At 34.6% G+C, this 27,600-nt stretch overlaps 1 protein-coding gene across 2 annotated transcripts in view; it reads left to right on the top strand.

Annotated features, from left to right (window-relative positions):
• The window catches only part of LOC118363198 (serine/threonine-protein kinase PAK 2-like), a 57,636-nt gene that overhangs the window by 18,184 nt on the left and 11,852 nt on the right, over positions 1-27,600 (top strand). The window contains exons 1-3 of one of the 2 annotated variants that reach the window (XM_052488912.1): positions 24,388-24,845; positions 25,523-25,713; positions 25,905-26,014. In XM_052488912.1, coding sequence (XP_052344872.1) covers positions 25,539-25,713; positions 25,905-26,014 — 285 coding nt within the window. In that variant the 5' untranslated portion in view covers positions 24,388-24,845; positions 25,523-25,538. Of the gene's footprint in view, positions 1-24,387; positions 24,846-25,522; positions 25,714-25,904; positions 26,015-27,600 lie in introns of those variants that run through there. The other variant, XM_052488911.1, reaches the window with a different exon arrangement.

The raw sequence follows: 27,600 nt of genomic DNA, 5'->3' as shown, positions 1-27,600 counted from the left end.
ATAGTGGAGATATCACATCCACCTATTATATAGCCTGGCTATAAACATATTATTATTATAGTGAGATATCACATCCACCTATTATGCCTGGCTATAAACATATTATTATTATAGTGGAGATATCACACCCACCTATTATATAGCCTGGCTATAAACATATTATTATTATAGTGGAGATATCACATCCACCTATTATATAGCCTGGCTATAAACATATTATTATTATAGTGAAGATATCACATCCACCTATTATATAGCCTGGCTATAAACATATTATTATTATAGTGGAGATATCACATCCACCTATTATATAGCCTGGCTATAAACATATTATTATTATAGTGGAGATATAGCCTGGCTATAAACATATTATTATTATAGTGGAGATATCACATCCACCTATTATATAGCCTGGCTATAAACATATTATTATAGTGGAGATATCACATCCACCTATTATATAGCCTGGCTATAAACATATTATTATAGTGGAGATATCACATCCACCTATTATATAGCCTGGCTATAAACATATTATTATTATAGTGGAGATATAGCCTGGCTATAAACATATTATTATTATAGTGGAGATATCACATCCACCTATTATATAGCCTGGCTATAAACATTATTATTATAGTGAAGATTACATCCACCTATTATGTATAGCCTGGCTATAAACATATTATTATTATAGTGGAGATATCACATCCACCTGTTATATAGCCTGGCTATAAACATATTATTATTATAGTGGAGATATCACATCCACCTGTTATATAGCCTGGCTATAAACATATTATTATTATAGTGAAGATATCACATCCACCTATTATATAGCCTGGCTATAAACATATTATTATTATAGTGGAGATATCACATCCACCTATTATATAGCCTGGCTATAAACATATTATTATTATAGTGGAGATATCACATCCACCTATTATATAGCCTGGCTATAAACATATTATTATTATAGTGGAGATATCACATCCACCTATTATATAGCCTGGCTATAAACATATTATTATTATAGTGGAGATATAGCCTGGCTATAAACATATTATTATTATAGTGGAGATATCACATCCACCTGTTATATAGCCTGGCTATAAACATATTATTATTATAGTGGAGATATCACATCCACCTGTTATATAGCCTGGCTATAAACATATTATTATTATAGTGGAGATATCACATCCACCTATTATATAGCCTGGCTATAAACATATTATTATTATAGTGGAGATATAGCCTGGCTATAAACATATTATTATTATAGTGGAGATATCACATCCACCTATTATATAGCCTGGCTATAAACATATTATTATTATAGTGGAGATATCACATCCACCTGTTATATAGCCTGGCTATAAACATATTATTATTATAGTGGAGATATAGCCTGGCTATAAACATATTATTATTATAGTGGAGATATCACACCCACCTATTATATAGCCTGGCTATAAACATATTATTATTATAGTGGAGATATCACATCCCTATTATATAGCCTGGCTATAAACATATTATTATTATAGTGGAGATATCACATCCACCTATTATATAACCTGGCTATAAACATATTATTATTATAGTGGAGATATCACAACCACCTATTATATAGCCTGGCTATAAACATATTATTATATTATTATAGTGGAGATATCACATCCACCTGTTATATAGCCTGGCTATGAACATATTATTATTATAGTGGAGATATCACACCCACCTATTAGCCTGGCTATAAACATATTATTATTATAGTGGAGATATCACATCCACCTATTATATAGCCTGGCTATAAACATATTATTATTATAGTGGAGATATCACACCCACCTATTATATAGCCTGGCTATAAACATATTATTATTATAGTGGAGATATAGCCTGGCTATAAACATAGTATTATTATAGTGGAGATATAGCCTGGCTATAAACATATTATTATTATAGTGGAGATATAGCCTGGCTATAAACATATTATTAGATTATTATAGTGGAGATATCACATCCACCTATTATATAGCCTGGCTATAAACATATTATTATAGTGAAGATATAGCCTGGCTATAAACATATTATCATTATAGTGGATATAGCCTGGCTATAAACATATTATTATTATAGTGAAGATATCACATCCACCTATTATGTAGCCTGGCTATAAACATATTATTATTATAGTGAAGATATCACATCCACCTAGTATATAGCCTGGCTATAAACATATTATTATTATAGTGGAGATATCACATCCACCTATTATATAGCCTGGCTATAAACATATTATTATTATAGTGAAGATATCACATCCACCTATTATGTAGCCTGGCTATAAACATATTATTATTATAGTGGAGATATCACATCCACCTATTATATAGCCTGGCTATAAACATATTATTATTATAGTGGAGATATCACATCCACCTATTATATAGCCTGGCTATAAACATATTATTATTATAGTGAGATATAGCCTGGCTATAAACATATTATTATTATAGTGGAGATATAGCCTGGCTATAAACATATTATTATTATAGTGAAGATATCACATCCACCTATTATGTAGCCTGGCTATAAACATATTATTATTATAGTGGAGATATCACATCCACCTATTATATAGCCTGGCTATAAACATATTATTACTATAGTGAAGATATCACATCCACCTATTATGTAGCCTGGCTATAAACATATTATTATTATAGTGAAGATATCACATCCACCTATTATATAGCCTGGCTATAAACATATTATTATTATAGTGGAGATATCACATCCACCTATTATATAGCCTGGCTATAAACATATTATTATTATAGTGGAGATATCACATCCACCTATTATATAGCCTGGCTATAAACATATTATTATTATAGTGGAGATATAGCCTGGCTATAAACATATTATTATTATAGTGAAGATATCACATCCACCTATTATGTAGCCTGGCTATAAACATATTATTATTATAGTGGAGATATCACATCCACCTATTATGTAGCCTGGCTATAAACATATTATTATTATAGTGGAGATATCACATCCACCTGTTATATAGCCTGGCTATAAACATATTATTATTATAGTGGAGATATCACACCCACCTATTATATAACCTGGCTATAAACATATTATTATTATAGTGGAGATATCACATCCACCTGTTATATAGCCTGGCTATAAACATATTATTATTATAGTGGAGATATCACATCCACATTTATATAGCCTGGCTATAAACATATTATTATTATAGTGGAGATATCACATCCACCTATTATATAGCCTGGCTATAAACATATTATTATTATAGTGGAGATATAGCCTGGCTATAAACATATTATTATTATAGTGGAGATATAGCCTGGCTATAAACATATTATTAGATTATTATAGTGGAGATATCACATCCACCTATTATATAGCCTGGCTATAAACATATTATTATTATAGTGGAGATATCACATCCACCTGTTATATAGCCTGGCTATAAACATATTATTATTATAGTGGAGATATCACATCCACCTGTTATATAGCCTGGCTATAAACATATTATTATTATAGTGGAGATATCACATCCACCTGTTATATAGCCTGGCTATAAACATATTATTATAGTGGAGATATCACATCCACCTATTATATAGCCTGGCTATAAACATATTATTATTATAGTGGAGATATAGCCTGGCTATAAACATATTATTATTATAGTGGAGATATAGCCTGGCTATAAACATATTATTATTATAGTGGAGATATAGCCTGGCTATAAACATATTATTATAGTGGAGATATCACATCCACCTATTATATAGCCTGGCTATAAACATATTATTATTATAGTGGAGATATAGCCTGGCTATAAACATATTATTATTATAGTGGAGATATAGCCTGGCTATAAACATAGTATTATTATAGTGGAGATATAGCCTGGCTATAAACATATTATTATTATAGTGGAGATATCACACCCACCTATTATATAGCCTGGCTATAAACATATTATTATTATAGTGGAGATATAGCCTGGCTATAAACATAGTATTATTATAGTGGAGATATAGCCTGGCTATAAACATATTATTATTATAGTGGAGATATAGCCTGGCTATAAACATATTATTAGATTATTATAGTGGAGATATCACATCCACCTATTATATAGCCTGGCTATAAACATATTATTATAGTGAAGATATAGCCTGGCTATAAACATATTATCATTATAGTGGAGATATAGCCTGGCTATAAACATATTATTATTATAGTGAAGATATCACATCCACCTATTATGTAGCCTGGCTATAAACATATTATTATTATAGTGAAGATATCACATCCACCTAGTATATAGCCTGGCTATAAACATATTATTATTATAGTGGAGATATAGCCTGGCTATAAACATATTATTATTATAGTGGAGATATAGCCTGGCTATAAACATAGTATTATTATAGTGGAGATATAGCCTGGCTATAAACATATTATTATTATAGTGGAGATATCACACCCACCTATTATATAGCCTGGCTATAAACATATTATTATTATAGTGGAGATATAGCCTGGCTATAAACATAGTATTATTATAGTGGAGATATAGCCTGGCTATAAACATATTATTATTATAGTGGAGATATAGCCTGGCTATAAACATATTATTAGATTATTATAGTGGAGATATCACATCCACCTATTATATAGCCTGGCTATAAACATATTATTATAGTGAAGATATAGCCTGGCTATAAACATATTATCATTATAGTGGAGATATAGCCTGGCTATAAACATATTATTATTATAGTGAAGATATCACATCCACCTATTATGTAGCCTGGCTATAAACATATTATTATTATAGTGAAGATATCACATCCACCTAGTATATAGCCTGGCTATAAACATATTATTATTATAGTGGAGATATAGCCTGGCTATAAACATATTATTATTATAGTGGAGATATAGCCTGGCTATAAACATAGTATTATTATAGTGGAGATATAGCCTGGCTATAAACATATTATTATTATAGTGGAGATATCACACCCACCTATTATATAGCCTGGCTATAAACATATTATTATTATAGTGGAGATATAGCCTGGCTATAAACATATTATTATTATAGTGGAGATATAGCCTGGCTATAAACATATTATTATTATAGTGGAGATATAGCCTGGCTATAAACATAGTATTATTATAGTGGAGATATAGCCTGGCTATAAACATATTATTATTATAGTGGAGATATCACATCCACCTATTATATAGCCTGGCTATAAACATATTATTAGATTATTATAGTGGAGATATCACATCCACCTATTATATATCCTGGCTATAAACATATTATTATAGTGAAGATATAGCCTGGCTATAAACATATTATCATTATAGTGGAGATATAGCCTGGCTATAAACATATTATTATTATAGTGAAGATATCACATCCACCTATTATGTAGCCTGGCTATAAACATATTATTATTATAGTGAAGATATCACATCCACCTAGTATATAGCCTGGCTATAAACATATTATTATTATAGTGGAGATATAGCCTGGCTATAAACATATTATTATTATAGTGGAGATATAGCCTGGCTATAAACATATTATTAGATTATTATAGTGGAGATATCACATCCACCTATTATATAGCCTGGCTATAAACATATTATTATAGTGAAGATATAGCCTGGCTATAAACATATTATCATTATAGTGGAGATATAGCCTGGCTATAAACATATTATTATTATAGTGAAGATATCCCATCCACCTATTATGTAGCCTGGCTATAAACATATTATTATTATAGTGAAGATATCACATCCACCTAGTATATAGCCTGGCTATAAACATATTATTATTATAGTGGAGATATCACATCCACCTATTATGTAGCCTGGCTATAAACATATTATTATTATAGTGAAGATATCACATCCACCTATTATGTAGCCTGGCTATAAACATATTATTATTATAGTGAAGATATCACATCCACCTATTATGTAGCCTGGCTATAAACATATTATTATTATAGTGAAGATATCACATCCACCTAGTATATAGATAGCCTGGCTATAAACATATTATTATTATAGTGGAGATATCACATCCACCTATTATATAACCTGGCTATAAACATATTATCATTATAGTGGAGATATAGCCTGGCTATAAACATATTATTATTATAGTGAAGATATCACATCCACCTATTATGTAGCCTGGCTATAAACATATTATTATAGTGGAGATATCACATCCACCTATTATATAGCCTGGCTATAAACATATTATTATTATAGTGGAGATATAGCCTGGCTATAAACATATTATTATAGTGGAGATATCACATCCACCTATTATATAGCCTGGCTATAAACATATTATTATTATAGTGGAGATATCACATCCACCTGTTATATAACCTGGCTATAAACATATTATTATTATAGTGGAGATATCACACCCACCTATTATATAGCCTGGCTATAAACATATTATTATTATAGTGGAGATATAGCCTGGCTATAAACATATTATTATTATAGTGGAGATATAGCCTGGCTATAAACATATTATTAGATTATTATAGTGGAGATATCACATCCACCTATTATATAGCCTGGCTATAAACATATTATTATTATAGTGGAGATATCACATCCACCTATTATATAGCCTGGCTATAAACATATTATTATTATAGTGGAGATATCACATCCACCTATTATATAGCCTGGCTATAAACATATTATTATTATAGTGGAGATATCACATCCACCTATTATATAGCCTGGCTATAAACATAGTATTATTATAGTGGAGATATCACATCCACCTATTATATAGCCTGGCTATAAACATATTATTATTATAGTGGAGATATAGCCTGGCTATAAACATATTATTATTATAGTGGAGATATAGCCTGGCTATAAACATATTATTAGATTATTATAGTGGAGATATCACATCCACCTATTATATAGCCTGGCTATAAACATATTATTATAGTGAAGATATAGCCTGGCTATAAACAAAGTATTATTATAGTGGAGATATCACATCCACCTATTATATAGCCTGGCTATAAACATATTATTATTATAGTGGAGATATAGCCTGGCTATAAACATATTATTATTATAGTGGAGATATAGCCTGGCTATAAACATAGTATTATTATAGTGGAGATATAGCCTGGCTATAAACATATTATTATTATAGTGGAGATATCACACCCACCTATTATATAGCCTGGCTATAAACATATTATTATTATAGTGGAGATATAGCCTGGCTATAAACATATATTATTATAGTGGAGATATAGCCTGGCTATAAACATATTATTATTATAGTGGAGATATAGCCTGGCTATAAACATATTATTAGATTATTATAGTGGAGATATCACATCCACCTATTATATAGCCTGGCTATAAACATATTATTATAGTGAAGATATAGCCTGGCTATAAACATATTATCATTATAGTGGAGATATAGCCTGGCTATAAACATATTATTATTATAGTGAAGATATCACATCCACCTATTATGTAGCCTGGCTATAAACATATTATTATTATAGTGAAGATATCACATCCACCTAGTATATAGCCTGGCTATAAACATATTATTATTATAGTGGAGATATACATCCACCTATTATATAGCCTGGCTATAAACATATTATTATTATAGTGGAGATATAGCCTGGCTATAAACATAGTATTATTATAGTGGAGATATAGCCTGGCTATAAACATATTATTATTATAGTGGAGATATCACACCCACCTATTATATAGCCTGGCTATAAACATATTATTATTATAGTGGAGATATAGCCTGGCTATAAACATATTATTATTATAGTGGAGATATAGCCTGGCTATAAACATATTATTATTATAGTGAGATATAGCCTGGCTATAAACATAGATTATTATAGTGGAGATATAGCCTGGCTATAAACATATTATTATTATAGTGAGATATAGCCTGGCTATAAACATATTATTATTATATAGTGGAGATATCACATCCACCTATTATATAGCCTGGCTATAAACATATTATTATTATAGTGGAGATATCACATCCACCTATTATATAGCCTGGCTATAAACATATTATTATTATAGTGGAGATATCACATCCACCTATTATATAGCCTGGCTATAAACATATTATTATTATAGTGGAGATATCACATCCACCTATTATATAGCCTGGCTATAAACATATTATTATTATAGTGAAGATATCACATCCACCTATTATATAGCCTGGCTATAAACATATTATTATTATAGTGGAGATATAGCCTGGCTATAAACATATTATTATATAGTGGAGATATAGCCTGGCTATAAACATATTATTATTATATAGTGAAGATATAGCCTGGCTATAAACATATTATTATTATAGTGGAGATATCACATCCACCTATTATATAGCCTGGCTATAAACATATTATTATTATAGTGGAGATATCCTGGCTATAAACCTATTATTATTATAGTGGAGATATAGCCTGGCTATAAACATAGTATTATTATAGTGGAGATATAGCCTGGCTATAAACATATTATTATTATAGTGGAGATATCACACCACCTATTATATAGCCTGGCTATAAACATATTATTATTATAGTGGAGATATAGCCTGGCTATAAACATATTATTATTATAGTGGAGATATAGCCTGGCTATAAACATATTATTATTATAGTGGAGATATAGCCTGGCTATAAACATATTATTATTATTATAGTGGAGATATCACATCCACCTATTATATAGCCTGGCTATAAACATATTATTATAGTGAAGATATAGCCTGGCTATAAACATATTATCATTATAGTGGAGATATAGCCTGGCTATAAACATATTATTATTATAGTGAAGATATCACATCCACCTATTATATAGCCTGGCTATAAACATATTATTATTATAGTGAAGATATCACATCCACCTAGTATATAGCCTGGCTATAAACATATTATTATTATAGTGGAGATATAGCCTGGCTATAAACATATTATTATTATAGTGGAGATATAGCCACCTAGTTATTATAGCCTGGCTATAAACATATTATTATTATAGTGGAGATATCACATCCACCTATTATATAGCCTGGCTATAAACATATTATTATTATAGTGGAGATATAGCCTGGCTATAAACATAGTATTATTATAGTGGAGATATAGCCTGGCTATAAACATATTATTATTATAGTGGAGATATAGCCTGGCTATAAACATATTATTAGATTATTATAGTGGAGATATCACATCCACCTATTATATAGCCTGGCTATAAACATATTATTATAGTGAAGATATAGCCTGGCTATAAACATATTATCATTATAGTGGAGATATAGCCTGGCTATAAACATATTATTATTATAGTGAAGATATCACATCCACCTATTATGTAGCCTGGCTATAAACATATTATTATTATAGTGAAGATATCACATCCACCTAGTATATAGCCTGGCTATAAACATATTATTATTATAGTGGAGATATAGCCTGGCTATAAACATATTATTATTATAGTGGAGATATAGCCTGGCTATAAACATAGTATTATTATAGTGGAGATATCACATCCACCTATTATAGCCTGGCTATAAACATATTATTATTATAGTGGAGATATCACACCCACCTATTATATAGCCTGGCTATAAACATATTATTATTATAGTGGAGATATAGCCTGGCTATAAACATATTATTATTATAGTGGAGATATAGCCTGGCTATAAACATATTATTATTATAGTGGAGATATAGCCTGGCTATAAACATAGTATTATTATAGTGGAGATATAGCCTGGCTATAAACATATTATTATTATAGTGGAGATATCACATCCACCTATTATATAGCCTGGCTATAAACATATTATTAGATTATTATAGTGGAGATATCACATCCACCTATTATATATCCTGGCTATAAACATATTATTATAGTGAAGATATAGCCTGGCTATAAACATATTATCATTATAGTGAGATATAGCCTGGCTATAAACATATTATTATTATAGTGAAGATATCACATCCACCTATTATGTAGCCTGGCTATAAACATATTATTATTATAGTGAAGATATCACATCCACCTAGTATATAGCCTGGCTATAAACATATTATTATTATAGTGGAGATATAGCCTGGCTATAAACATATTATTATTATAGTGAGATATAGCCTGGCTATAAACATATTATTAGATTATTATAGTGGAGATATCACATCCACCTATTATATAGCCTGGCTATAAACATATTATTATAGTGAAGATATAGCCTGGCTATAAACATATTATCATTATAGTGGAGATATAGCCTGGCTATAAACATATTATTATTATAGTGAAGATATCCCATCCACCTATTATGTAGCCTGGCTATAAACATATTATTATTATAGTGAAGATATCACATCCACCTAGTATATAGCCTGGCTATAAACATATTATTATTATAGTGGAGATATCACATCCACCTATTATGTAGCCTGGCTATAAACATATTATTATTATAGTGAAGATATCACATCCACCTATTATGTAGCCTGGCTATAAACATATTATTATTATAGTGAAGATATCACATCCACCTATTATGTAGCCTGGCTATAAACATATTATTATTATAGTGAAGATATCACATCCACCTAGTATATAGATAGCCTGGCTATAAACATATTATTATTATAGTGGAGATATCACATCCACCTATTATATAGCCTGGCTATAAACATATTATCATTATAGTGGAGATATAGCCTGGCTATAAACATATTATTATTATAGTGAAGATATCACATCCACCTATTATGTAGCCTGGCTATAAACATATTATTATTATAGTGGAGATATCACATCCACCTATTATATAGCCTGGCTATAAACATATTATTATTATAGTGGAGATATAGCCTGGCTATAAACATATTATTATTATAGTGAAGATATCACATCCACCTATTATATAGCCTGGCTATAAACATATTATTATTATAGTGGAGATATCACATCCACCTGTTATATAGCCTGGCTATAAACATATTATTATTATAGTGGAGATATCACATCCACCTATTATATAGCCTGGCTATAAACATATTATTATTATAGTGGAGATATAGCCTGGCTATAAACATATTATTATTATAGTGGAGATATAGCCTGGCTATAAACATATTATTAGATTATTATAGTGGAGATATCACATCCACCTATTATATAGCCTGGCTATAAACATATTATTATTATAGTGGAGATATCACATCCACCTATTATATAGCCTGGCTATAAACATATTATTATTATAGTGGAGATATCACATCCACCTATTATATAGCCTGGCTATAAACATATTATTATTATAGTGGAGATATCACATCCACCTATTATATAGCCTGGCTATAAACATAGTATTATTATAGTGGAGATATCACATCCACCTATTATATAGCCTGGCTATAAACATATTATTATTATAGTGGAGATATAGCCTGGCTATAAACATATTATTATTATAGTGGAGATATAGCCTGGCTATAAACATATTATTAGATTATTATAGTGGAGATATCACATCCACCTATTATATAGCCTGGCTATAAACATATTATTATAGTGAAGATATAGCCTGGCTATAAACAAAGTATTATTATAGTGGAGATATCACATCCACCTATTATATAGCCTGGCTATAAACATATTATTATTATAGTGGAGATATAGCCTGGCTATAAACATATTATTATTATAGTGGAGATATAGCCTGGCTATAAACATAGTATTATTATAGTGGAGATATAGCCTGGCTATAAACATATTATTATTATAGTGGAGATATCACACCCACCTATTATATAGCCTGGCTATAAACATATTATTATTATAGTGGAGATATAGCCTGGCTATAAACATAGTATTATTATAGTGGAGATATAGCCTGGCTATAAACATATTATTATTATAGTGGAGATATAGCCTGGCTATAAACATATTATTAGATTATTATAGTGGAGATATCACATCCACCTATTATATAGCCTGGCTATAAACATATTATTATAGTGAAGATATAGCCTGGCTATAAACATATTATCATTATAGTGGAGATATAGCCTGGCTATAAACATATTATTATTATAGTGAAGATATCACATCCACCTATTATGTAGCCTGGCTATAAACATATTATTATTATAGTGAAGATATCACATCCACCTAGTATATAGCCTGGCTATAAACATATTATTATTATAGTGGAGATATAGCCTGGCTATAAACATATTATTATTATAGTGGAGATATAGCCTGGCTATAAACATAGTATTATTATAGTGGAGATATAGCCTGGCTATAAACATATTATTATTATAGTGGAGATATCACACCCACCTATTATATAGCCTGGCTATAAACATATTATTATTATAGTGGAGATATAGCCTGGCTATAAACATATTATTATTATAGTGGAGATATAGCCTGGCTATAAACATATTATTATTATAGTGGAGATATAGCCTGGCTATAAACATAGTATTATTATAGTGGAGATATAGCCTGGCTATAAACATATTATTATTATAGTGGAGATATCACATCCACCTATTATATAGCCTGGCTATAAACATATTATTAGATTATTATAGTGGAGATATCACATCCACCTATTATATATCCTGGCTATAAACATATTATTATAGTGAAGATATAGCCTGGCTATAAACATATTATCATTATAGTGGAGATATAGCCTGGCTATAAACATATTATTATTATAGTGAAGATATCACATCCACCTATTATGTAGCCTGGCTATAAACATATTATTATTATAGTGAAGATATCACATCCACCTAGTATATAGCCTGGCTATAAACATATTATTATTATAGTGGAGATATAGCCTGGCTATAAACATATTATTATTATAGTGGAGATATAGCCTGGCTATAAACATATTATTAGATTATTATAGTGGAGATATCACATCCACCTATTATATAGCCTGGCTATAAACATATTATTATAGTGAAGATATAGCCTGGCTATAAACATATTATCATTATAGTGGAGATATAGCCTGGCTATAAACATATTATTATTATAGTGAAGATATCCCATCCACCTATTATGTAGCCTGGCTATAAACATATTATTATTATAGTGAAGATATCACATCCACCTAGTATATAGCCTGGCTATAAACATATTATTATTATAGTGGAGATATCACATCCACCTATTATGTAGCCTGGCTATAAACATATTATTATTATAGTGAAGATATCACATCCACCTATTATGTAGCCTGGCTATAAACATATTATTATTATAGTGAAGATATCACATCCACCTATTATGTAGCCTGGCTATAAACATATTATTATTATAGTGAAGATATCACATCCACCTAGTATATAGATAGCCTGGCTATAAACATATTATTATTATAGTGGAGATATCACATCCACCTATTATATAGCCTGGCTATAAACATATTATCATTATAGTGGAGATATAGCCTGGCTATAAACATATTATTATTATAGTGAAGATATCACATCCACCTATTATGTAGCCTGGCTATAAACATATTATTATTATAGTGGAGATATCACATCCACCTATTATATAGCCTGGCTATAAACATATTATTATTATAGTGGAGATATAGCCTGGCTATAAACATATTATTATTATAGTGAAGATATCACATCCACCTATTATATAGCCTGGCTATAAACATATTATTATTATAGTGGAGATATCACATCCACCTGTTATATAGCCTGGCTATAAACATATTATTATTATAGTGGAGATATCACATCCACCTATTATATAGCCTGGCTATAAACATATTATTATTATAGTGGAGATATAGCCTGGCTATAAACATATTATTATTATAGTGGAGATATAGCCTGGCTATAAACATATTATTATTATTATAGTGGAGATATCACATCCACCTATTATATAGCCTGGCTATAAACATATTATTATTATAGTGGAGATATCACATCCACCTATTATATAGCCTGGCTATAAACATATTATTATTATAGTGGAGATATCACACCCACCTATTATATAGCCTGGCTATAAACATATTATTATTATAGTGGAGATATCACATCCACCTATTATATAGCCTGGCTATAAACATAGTATTATTATAGTGGAGATATCACACCCACCTATTATATAGCCTGGCTATAAACATATTATTATTATAGTGGAGATATAGCCTGGCTATAAACATATTATTATTATAGTGGAGATATAGCCTGGCTATAAACATATTATTAGATTATTATAGTGGAGATATCACATCCACCTATTATATAGCCTGGCTATAAACATATTATTATAGTGAAGATATAGCCTGGCTATAAACAAAGTATTATTATAGTGGAGATATCACATCCACCTATTATATAGCCTGGCTATAAACATATTATTATTATAGTGGAGATATAGCCTGGCTATAAACATATTATTATTATAGTGGAGATATAGCCTGGCTATAAACATAGTATTATTATAGTGGAGATATAGCCTGGCTATAAACATATTATTATTATAGTGGAGATATCACACCCACCTATTATATAGCCTGGCTATAAACATATTATTATTATAGTGGAGATATAGCCTGGCTATAAACATAGTATTATTATAGTGGAGATATAGCCTGGCTATAAACATATTATTATTATAGTGGAGATATAGCCTGGCTATAAACATATTATTATTATAGTGGAGATATAGCCTGGCTATAAACATAGTATTATTATAGTGGAGATATAGCCTGGCTATAAACATATTATTATTATAGTGGAGATATCACACCCACCTATTATATAGCCTGGCTATAAACATAGTATTATTATAGTGGAGATATCACACCCACCTATTATATAGCCTGGCTATAAACATATTATTATTATAGTGGAGATATCACATCCACCTATTATATAGCCTGGCTATAAACATATTATCATTATAGTGGAGATATAGCCTGGCTATAAACATATTATTATTATAGTGAAGATATCACATCCACCTATTATGTAGCCTGGCTATAAACATATTATTATTATAGTGGAGATATCACATCCACCTATTATATAGCCTGGCTATAAACATATTATTATTATAGTGGAGATATCACATCCACCTATTATATAGCCTGGCTATAAACATATTATTATTATAGTGGAGATATCACATCCACCTGTTATATAGCCTGGCTATAAACATATTATTATTATAGTGGAGATATCACATCCACCTATTATATAGCCTGGCTATAAACATATTATTATTATAGTGGAGATATAGCCTGGCTATAAACATATTATTATTATAGTGGAGATATAGCCTGGCTATAAACATATTATTATATTATTATAGTGGAGATATAGCCTGGCTATAAACATATTATTATTATAGTGGAGATATAGCCTGGCTATAAACATATTATTATTATAGTGGAGATATAGCCTGGCTATAAACATATTATTATTATAGTGGAGATATCACATCCACCTGTTATATAGCCTGGCTATAAACATATTATTATTATAGTGGAGATATCACATCCACCTGTTATATAGCCTGGCTATAAACATATTATTATTATAGTGGAGATATCACATCCACCTGTTATATAGCCTGGCTATAAACATATTATTATTATAGTGGAGATATCACATCCACCTATTATATAGCCTGGCTATAAACATATTATTATTATAGTGGAGATATAGCCTGGCTATAAACATATTATTATTATAGTGGAGATATAGCCTGGCTATAAACATATTATTAGATTATTATAGTGGAGATATCACATCCACCTATTATATAGCCTGGCTATAAACATATTATTATAGTGAAGATATAGCCTGGCTATAAACAAAGTATTATTATAGTGGAGATATCACATCCACCTATTATATAGCCTGGCTATAAACATATTATTATTATAGTGGAGATATAGCCTGGCTATAAACATATTATTATTATAGTGGAGATATAGCCTGGCTATAAACATAGTATTATTATAGTGGAGATATAGCCTGGCTATAAACATAGTATTATTATAGTGGAGATATAGCCTGGCTATAAACATATTATTATTATAGTGGAGATATAGCCTGGCTATAAACATATTATTATTATAGTGGAGATATAGCCTGGCTATAAACATATTATTATTATAGTGGAGATATAGCCTGGCTATAAACATATTATTATTATAGTGGAGATATCACACCCACCTGTTATATAGCCTGGCTATAAACATATTATTATTATAGTGGAGATATCACACCCACCTGTTATATAGCCTGGCTATAAACATATTATTATTATAGTGGAGATATCACATCCACCTATTATATAGCCTGGCTATAAACATATTATCATTATAGTGGAGATATAGCCTGGCTATAAACATATTATTATTATAGTGGAGATATCACACCCACCTATTATATAGCCTGGCTATAAACATATTATTATTATAGTGGAGATATCACATCCACCTATTATATAGCCTGGCTATAAACATATTATTATTATAGTGGAGATATAGCCTGGCTATAAACATATTATTATTATAGTGGAGATATAGCCTGGCTATAAACATATTATTATTATAGTGGAGATATAGCCTGGCTATAAACATATTATTATTATAGTGGAGATATAGCCTGGCTATAAACATATTATTATTATAGTGGAGATATCACACCCACCTATTATATAGCCTGGCTATAAACATATTATTATTATAGTGGAGATATCACACCCACCTATTATATAGCCTGGCTATAAACATATTATTATTATAGTGGAGATATCACACCCACCTATTATATAGCCTGGCTATAAACATATTATTATTATAGTGGAGATATAGCCTGGCTATAAACATATTATTATTATAGTGGAGATATCACATCCACCTATTATATAGCCTGGCTATAAACATATTATTATTATAGTGGAGATATAGCCTGGCTATAAACATATTATTATTATAGTGGAGATATAGCCTGGCTATAAACATAGTATTATTATAGTGGAGATATAGCCTGGCTATAAACATATTATTATTATAGTGGAGATATCACACCCACCTATTATATAGCCTGGCTATAAACATATTATTATTATAGTGGAGATATAGCCTGGCTATAAACATATTATTATTATAGTGGAGATATCACATCCACCTGTTATATAGCCTGGCTATAAACATATTATTATTATAGTGGAGATATAGCCTGGCTATAAACATATTATTATTATAGTGGAGATATCACACCCACCTATTATATAGCCTGGCTATAAACATATTATTATTATTGTGGAGATATCACATCCACCTATTATATAACCTGGCTATAAACATATTATTATATTATTATAGTGGAGATATCACATCCACCTGTTATATAGCCTGGCTATGAACATATTATTATTATAGTGGAGATATCACACCCACCTATTATATAGCCTGGCTATAAACATATTATTATTATAGTGGAGATATCACATCCACCTGTTATATAGCCTGGCTATAAACATATTATTATTATAGTGGAGATATCACATCCACCTATTATATAGCCTGGCTATAAACATATTATTATTATAGTGGAGATATCACATCCACCTGTTATATAGCCTGGCTATAAACATATTATTATTATAGTGGAGATATCACATCCACCTGTTATATAGCCTGGCTATAAACATATTATTATTATAGTGGAGATATCACATCCACCTGTTATATAGCCTGGCTATAAACATATTATTATTATAGTGGAGATATCACATCCACCTATTATATAGCCTGGCTATAAACATATTATTATTATAGTGGAGATATCACATCCACCTGTTATATAGCCTGGCTATAAACATATTATTATTATAGTGGAGATATCACACCCACCTATTATATAGCCTGGCTATAAACATATTATTATTATAGTGGAGATATCACATCCACCTATTATATAGCCTGGCTATAAACATATTATTATTATAGTGGAGATATCACATCCACCTGTTATATAGCCTGGCTATAAACATATTATTATTATAGTGGAGATATCACATCCACCTGTTATATAGCCTGGCTATAAACATATTATTATTATAGTGGAGATATCACATCCACCTATTATATAGCCTGGCTATAAACATATTATTATTATAGTGGAGATATCACACCCACCTATTATATAGCCTGGCTATAAACATATTATTATTATAGTGGAGATATCACATCCACCTATTATATAGCCTGGCTATAAACATATTATTATTATAGTGGAGATATCACATCCACCTATTATATAGCCTGGCTATAAACATATTATTATTATAGTGGAGATATCACACCCACCTATTATATAGCCTGGCTATAAACATATTATTATTATAGTGGAGATATCACACCCACCTATTATATAGCCTGGCTATAAACATATTATTATTATAGTGGAGATATCACATCCACCTGTTATATAGCCTGGCTATAAACATATTATTATTATAGTGGAGATATCACACCCACCTATTATATAGCCTGGCTATAAACATATTATTATTATAGTGGAGATATCACATCCACCTGTTATATAGCCTGGCTATAAACATATTATTATTATAGTGGAGATATCACATCCACCTATTATATAGCCTGGCTATAAACATATTATTATTATAGTGGAGATATCACACCCACCTATTATATAGCCTGGCTATAAACATATTATTATTATAGTGGAGATATCACACCCACCTATTATATAGCCTGGCTATAAACATATTATTATTATAGTGGAGATATCACATCCACCTGTTATATAGCCTGGCTATAAACATATTATTATTATAGTGGAGATATCACATCCACCTGTTATATAGCCTGGCTATAAACATATTATTATTATAGTGGAGATATAGCCTGGCTATAAACATATTATTATTATAGTGGAGATATCACACCCACCTATTATATAGCCTGGCTATAAACATATTATTATTATAGTGGAGATATCACACCCACCTATTATATAGCCTGGCTATAAACATATTATTATTATAGTGGAGATATCACATCCACCTGTTATATAGCCTGGCTATAAACATATTATTATTATAGTGGAGATATCACATCCACCTGTTATATAGCCTGGCTATAAACATATTATTATTATAGTGGAGATATCACACCCACCTATTATATAGCCTGGCTATAAACATATTATTATTATAGTGGAGATATCACATCCACCTATTATATAGCCTGGCTATAAACATATTATTATTATAGTGGAGATATCACACCCACCTATTATATAGCCTGGCTATAAACATATTATTATTATAGTGGAGATATAGCCTGGCTATAAACATATTATTATTATAGTGGAGATATCACATCCACCTGTTATATAGCCTGGCTATAAACATATTATTATTATAGTGGAGATATCACATCCACCTATTATATAGCCTGGCTATAAACATATTATTATTATAGTGGAGATATAGCCTGGCTATAAACATATTATTATTATAGTGGAGATATAGCCTGGCTATAAACATATTATTAGATTATTATAGTGGAGATATCACATCCACCTGTTATATAGCCTGGCTATAAACATATTATTATTATAGTGGAGATATAGCCTGGCTATAAACATATTATTATTATAGTGGAGATATAGCCTGGCTATAAACATATTATTAGATTATTATAGTGGAGATATCACATCCACCTATTATATAGCCTGGCTATAAAAATATTATTATTATAGTGGAGATATCACATCCACCTATTATATAGCCTGGCTATAAACATATTATTATTATAGTGGAGATATCACATCCGCCTGTTATATAGCCTGGCTATAAACATATTATTATTATAGTGGAGATATCACACCCACCTATTATATAGCCTGGCTATAAACATATTATTATTATAGTGGAGATATCACACCCACCTATTATATAGCCTGGCTATAAACATATTATTATTATAGTGGAGATATCACACCCACCTATTATATAGCCTGGCTATAAACATATTATTATTATAGTGGAGATATCACATCCACCTGTTATATAGCCTGGCTATAAACATATTATTATTATAGTGGAGATATAGCCTGGCTATAAACATATTATTATTATAGTGGAGATATCACATCCACCTATTATATAGCCTGGCTATAAACATATTATTATTATAGTGGAGATATCACATCCACCTGTTATATAGCCTGGCTATAAACATATTATTATTATAGTGGAGATATAGCCTGGCTATAAACATATTATTATATTATTATAGTGGAGATATCACATCCACCTGTTATATAGCCTGGCTATAAACATATTATTATTATAGTGGAGATATCACATCCACCTGTTATATAACCTGGCTATAAACATATTATTATTATAGTGGAGATATCACACCCACCTATTATATAGCCTGGCTATAAACATATTATTATTATAGTGGAGATATAGCCTGGCTATAAACATATTATTATATTATTATAGTGGAGATATCACATCCACCTGTTATATAGCCTGGCTATAAACATATTATTATATTATTATAGTGGAGATATCACATCCACCTGTTATATAGCCTGGCTATAAACATATTATTATTATAGTGGAGATATCACATCCACCTATTATATAGCCTGGCTATAAACATATTATTATTATAGTGGAGATATCACATCCACCTATTATATAGCCTGGCTATAAACATATTATTATTATAGTGGAGATATCACATCCACCTATTATATAGCCTGGCTATAAACATATTATTATATTATTATAGTGGAGATATCACACCCACCTATTATATAGCCTGGCTATAAACATATTATTATTATAGTGGAGATATCACATCCACCTATTATATAGCCTGGCTATAAACATATTATTATTATAGTGGAGATATCACATCCACCTATTATATAGCCTGGCTATAAACATATTATTATTATAGTGGAGATATCACATCCACCTGTTATATAGCCTGGCTATAAACATATTATTATTATAGTGGAGATATCACATCCACCTGTTATATAGCCTGGCTATAAACATATTATTATTATAGTGGAGATATCACATCCACCTATTATATAGCCTGGCTATAAACATATTATTATATTATTATAGTTATATTATTATATTATAGCTACATGCATCACATGTAGCCTACCACTGTCTGTGTGCATCACATGTAGCCTACCACTGTCTGTGTGCATCACATGTAGCCTACCACTGTCTGTGTGCATCACATGTAGCCTACCACTGTCTTTGTGCATCACATCTAGCCTACCACTGTCTGTGTGCATCACATGTAGCCTACCACTGTCTGTGTGCATCACATGTAGCCTTCCACTGTCTGTGTGCATCACATGTAGCCTACCACTGTCTGTGTGCATCACATGTAGCCTTCCACTGTCTGTGTGCATCACATGTAGCCTACCACTGTCTGTGTGCATCACATGTAGCCTACCACTGTCTTTGTGCATCACATGTAGCCTACCACTGTCTGTGTGCATCACATGTAGCCTACCACTGTCTGTGTGCATCACATGTAGCCTACCACTGTCTGTGTGCATCACATGTAGCCTACCACTGTCTTTGTGCATCACATGTAGCCTACCACTGTCTGTGTGCATCACATGTAGCCTACCACTGTCTGTGTGCATCACATGTAGCCTACCACTGTCTGTGTGCATCACATGTAGCCTACCACTGTCTGTGTGCATCACATGTAGCCTACCACTGTCTGTGTGCATCACATGTAGCCTACCACTGTCTTTGTGCATCACATGTAGCCTTCCACTGTCTGTGTGCATCACATGTAGCCTACCACTCTCTGTGTGCATCACATGTAGCCTACCACTGTCTGTGTGCATCACATGTAGCCTACCACTGTCTTTGTGCATCACATGTAGCCTACCACTGTCTGTGTGCATCACATGTAGCCTACCACTGTCTGTGTGCATCACATGTAGCCTACCACTCTCTGTGTGCATCACATGTAGCCTACCACTCTCTGTGTGCATCACATGTAGCCTACCACTGTCTGTGTGCATCACATCTAGCCTACCACTGTCTGTGTGCATCACATGTAGCCTTCCACTGTCTGTGTGCATCACATGTAGCCTACCACTGTCTGTGTGCATCACATGTAGCCTACACTGTCTGTGTGCATCACATGTAGCCTTCCACTCTGTGTGCATCACATGTAGCCTACCACTGTCTGTGTGCATCACATGTAGCCTACCACTCTCTGTGTGCATCACATGTAGCCTACCACTCTCTGTGTGCATCACATGTAGCCTTCCACTGTCTGTGTGCATCACATGTAGCCTACCACTGTCTGTGTGCATCACATGTAGCCTACCACTGTCTGTGTGCATCACATGTAGCCTACCACTCTCTGTGTGCATCACATGTAGCCTACCACTCTCTGTGTGCATCACATGTAGCCTACCACTGTCTGTGTGCATCACATGTAGCCTTCCACTCTCTGTGTGCATCACATGTAGCCTACCACTGTCTGTGTGCATCACATGTAGCCTACCACTCTCTGTGTGCATCACATGTAGTCTACCACTCTCTGTGTGCATCACATGTAGCCTACCACTGTCTGTGTGCATCACATGTAGCCTACCACTGTCTGTGTGCATCACATGTAGCCTACCTCTCTCTGTGTGCATCACATGTACCATTGTAAGTGGAATTCTGACATGTGTTCTGAGGTGTGATGTGTGCTGGAATGAATGAGTACACTGTGTAGCATGGCATGGAGGTGTCTGTGTGTGTGTCCTGTGCAGTCAGCTATTTCCTTTTATAGACGTTGAACACAAAAGGCTTTTTCACTCTACTTCCTGTAAACAACGTCAACTATGTTTGCTTCCTGCTTCTGTCTGATTCGTCAGTTTGGCTGTGTGATCCTCGGGGCCTCTAGAAATTCCAGGATGAGGAAGTGGGTTTCCCCTCGAAACAAAGAGGAGAGAGTAGAACGTAACGGTGAGCAGAATGTAAGGGAGAGAGCAGAATGTAAGGGAGAGAGCCGAATGTAATGGAGAGAGCAGAATGTAAGAGAGAGAGCAGAATGTAAGGGAGAGAGCAGAATGTAAGGGAGAGAGCCGAATGTAATGGAGAGAGCAGAATGTAAGAGAGAGAGCAGAATGTAAGGGAGAGAGCAGAATGTAAGGGAGAGAGCAGAATGTAACGGAGAGAGCAGAATGTAAGGGAGAGAGCAGAATGTAAGGGAGAGAGCAGAATGTAAGGGAGAGAGCAGAATGTAAGGGAGAGAGCAGAATGTAATGGAGAGAGCAGAATGTAATGGAGAGAGCAGAATGTAAGGGAGAGAGCAGAATGTAATGGAGAGAGCAGAATGTAATGGAGAGAGCAGAATGTAAGGGAGAGAGCAGAATGTAACGGAGAGAGCAGAATGTAACATAGAGAGTAGACCTACAATATATAAACAGAGGGTGGGTTCAGATTCCCTCTCCTATCCTGGAAGTCTGCACTTGTTCAAAGTGTGCTTTTGTTCACTCCCCCTTATGGGTATAAATACATTAGATTGGCTGGGACGAAGCAATATGGTGACAATTCCCTGCAGCCTATCAGAGGTCATGATGGTGATATTCATTTGTTTCTGTGGCCTAAGGGAAGTGCCTCACGCCTCACGCATGCACACACACACACACACACACACACACACACACACACACACACACACACACACACACACACACACACACACACACACACACACACACACAAATGCACCCACACCCACAAACAAACGCAAACCATGGAGCAATGGAATTCATAGGGAACGAGTCCCAGCCTGGATAACCCCCATTATTACCCTGACACACACACACACATACACTGCCTGACAAGCTAGGCTGGGCAGGGCTGGAGCAGGGCGTAACCATGGAGATGAGCAAGAACTGCTGGGCATGATAGAACTGGCTGTGTCTATGACCGCTGTGGAATGAGACTGCCTGTTATAACATGTCCTGGAGAGAGAGAGAGAGAGAGAGAGAGAGAGAGAGAGAGAGAGAGAGAGTGGGAGAGAGAGGGAGAGAGAGGGAGAGAGAGGGAGGGGGGGAAATAGAAAGACAGAGACCGAGAGAGACAGGGACTGAGAGAGACAGGGACTGAGAGAGACAGGGACTGAGAGAGACGGGGACTGAGAGAGACGGGGACTGAGAGAGACGGGGACTGAGAGAGACAGGGACCGAGAAAGACAGGGACTGAGAGAGACAGGGACCGAGAGAGACGGGGACTGAGAGAGACGGGGACTGAGAGAGACAGGGACCGAGAAAGACAGGGACTGAGAGAGACAGGGACTGAGAGAGACAGGGACTGAGAGAGACAGGGACTGAGAGAGACGGGGACTGAGAGAGACGGGGGCTGAGAGAGACAGGGACCGAGAAAGACAGGGACCGAGAGAGACAGGGACTGAGAGAGACAGGGACTGAGAGAGACAGGGACGGAGAGCGTAATAAGGTACACACACGGATATTACAAGCTAAAGTAAAGCTGTTGTTGACCTACTCTTCTGAAAAGCACAGGGGAGGAGGACAGAAAGGGTAAGTAGGAGGGAGAGGGGTGAGGAAAGGGGGAGAGTCTGGGGACAGCTGATGTAGTTGTTGATGTCTGGATGCTGTCTGATCGGGGATACAAAGCTGTAGACAGAGAGACAGCGGGAGAAGGAGGCTAGGGTGTCTTTCCGACAGTGTGGAATGTTGACTGTCCTTTTAGTGGAGGGGAGAGAAAAACATTGGAAATCGAAAGGCAGGAAACACACACACACAGCAGGGTCAGAGACAGGATGTTAAGAAAGCTCTGTGAGCTAGATGTAGGCTATTTCCTGTTGATGGTGATGATGTCACTGTGCCTTATACCTTTTGAAGGGGAACTCTCGTGTTTTTCTCTGAGAGAGGAAGAGGTTGTGGTGTGCAGGTGAAAAGGTGTCAGACGGGAGATTTGACCTTATTTGTAGCCGAAAACATCCTTCTGCTCTGCAATGCATTACACACACACACACACACACACACACACACACACACACACACACACACACACACACACACACACAGCAGGAAACCACACATAACATGTATCTTCCTCATCCACTCTTTGTTCCCTCTTACACGCAGACACACACACGGGGACACACACCTTCTCGCTTTGTGTCGGTGTGTCAAGGCATGATAGAGGTCTCTCTTTTTCTCTGACAGCGGTGTGTGTCTCTCTCCCTCTCCAGGTGTGTGTGTGTGTAGATGTGTGACAGCGGTGTGTGTGAAGACAAGCCCCCCGCTCCCCCTGTCAGAATGAACAGCCAAGGAGGCGGAGCCAAGGACTCCGTGTCGGGCAACTACAACTCTCGGTCCCTCCCCTCTGTCCCTGAGAAACAGAAACGAAGTAAAATGATCTCCATATTTGCCTCCGAGAAAGGTACACACACACACACACACACACACACACACACACACAAACACACACTTTCTCATGGCTGTCGACCGATGCCGATGATGATGCCACACAAACATACACACACACATATACAGAACCACACAGACATCTAAGCTGTGTTAAGAAGTGTGCATATTAATTATAGTATGTGTGTGTGTGTGTGTGTGTGTCAGGAGGCAGGAAGAAGGATCGTGATAAGGACAACAGACCAGAGATCTCCTCTCCGTCAGACTTTGAACACACCATCCATGTGGGCTTCGACTCTGTCACAGGAGAGTTCACAGTGAGTCTGTCTTTGTTTCTCCTAGTGTGTGTGTTTAACGATTCATCTGTGGGTGTGTCTGTGGCATATATATGTGTGTGTGTGTGTATATGTGTGTTTGAGTAATAACCTTTGTGTGTGAGTATGTGTGTTTGTGTAACACTTCAGGTGTCGTAGGTGTGTGGAGTCAAACGCAGGAGACAGTGAGTGCAAAGCTGTGCGTCTTTAATAGCGCCAACGCATCCCAGGGTGCTCACAATAGTAACGGCCCCAAACACAGGGAATGAGAATGTACAACAGAAAACGTAACGACCAGGCACTAACACGTACTTCTAACAACAGAGCCGAAGGTTACACTGCAATAATCCCGCACAACAACCAGGCGGGCCGGCTGCCTAATAAAGACAAAACTAATTAGCTGATTCAATCATGAACAGGTGCTACCACTAAACATACAAGGAGGGGGAGGAAAAACAATCAGTGGCAGCTAATAGGCCGGTGACGACGACCGCCGAGCGCCAACCGCCCGGGAAGGGGAAACACCCTCGGTCGGACTCGTGACAGTACCCCCCTCCTGACGCGCGGCTCCCGCAGCGCGCCGACACCGGCCTCGAGGTCGCCCGGAGGACGAGGTGCAGGGCGATCCGGATGGAGGCGATGGAAATCCCTCAACATGGATGGATCCAAGATGTCCCTCACCGGTACCCAGCACCTCTCCTCTGGACCGTACCCCTCCCAGTCCACGAGGTACTGCAGGCCCCTCACCCGGCGTCTTGAGTCCAGAATGGCCCGGATCGTGTACGCCGGGGTCCCCTCGATGTCCAGAGGGGGAGGGACCTCCGGTACCTCACTGTCCTGCAGGGGACCAGCTACCACCGGCCTGAGGAGAGACACATGAAACGAGGGGTTAATTCGATAATAGGAAGGGAGTTGTAATCGATAACACACCTCGTTTATTCTCCTCAGGACTTTAAAGGGCCCTACACACTGCGGACCCAGCTTCCGGCAGGGCAAGCGGAGAGGTAGGTTTCGGGTCGAGAGCCAGACCCTGTCCCCCGGTACAAACACGGGGGCCTCACTGCGGTGGCGGTCAGCACTCCTCTTCTGCCGTCCACTCGCTTGTCGTAGAGACTCCTGGACGGCCCTCCAGGTCTCCTTGGAGCGCTGTACCCATTCCTCCACCGCAGGAGCCTCGGTCTGGCTCGGATGCCATGGTGCCAGGACCGGCTGGTATCCCAACACACACTGAAAAGGGGACACGTTAGTAGAGGAGTGGCGTAGTGAGTTCTGAGCCATTTCAGCCCAGGGAATGTATCGTGCCCACTCCCCTGGCCGATCCTGGCAATACGACCGCAGAAACCTACCCACCTCCTGGTTCAATCTCTCCACCTGCCCATTACTCTCGGGTGATAACCGGAGGTCAGGCTGACAGAGACCCCCAAACGTTCCATGAACGCTCTCCATACCCGAGACGTGAATTGGGGGCCCCGATCAGAAACGATGTCCTCCGGCACCCCGTAGTGCCGAAAGACATGGGTAAATAATGCCTCCGCAGTCTGCAGGGCTGTAGGGATACCGGGCAACGGGAGGAGACGGCAGGACTTAGA

Source organism: Oncorhynchus keta, chromosome 30 (assembly GCF_023373465.1).
Source record: "Oncorhynchus keta strain PuntledgeMale-10-30-2019 chromosome 30, Oket_V2, whole genome shotgun sequence".
NCBI lineage: Eukaryota > Metazoa > Chordata > Actinopteri > Salmoniformes > Salmonidae > Oncorhynchus > Oncorhynchus keta.
This window is presented reverse-complemented; position numbering and strand designations above follow the sequence as displayed.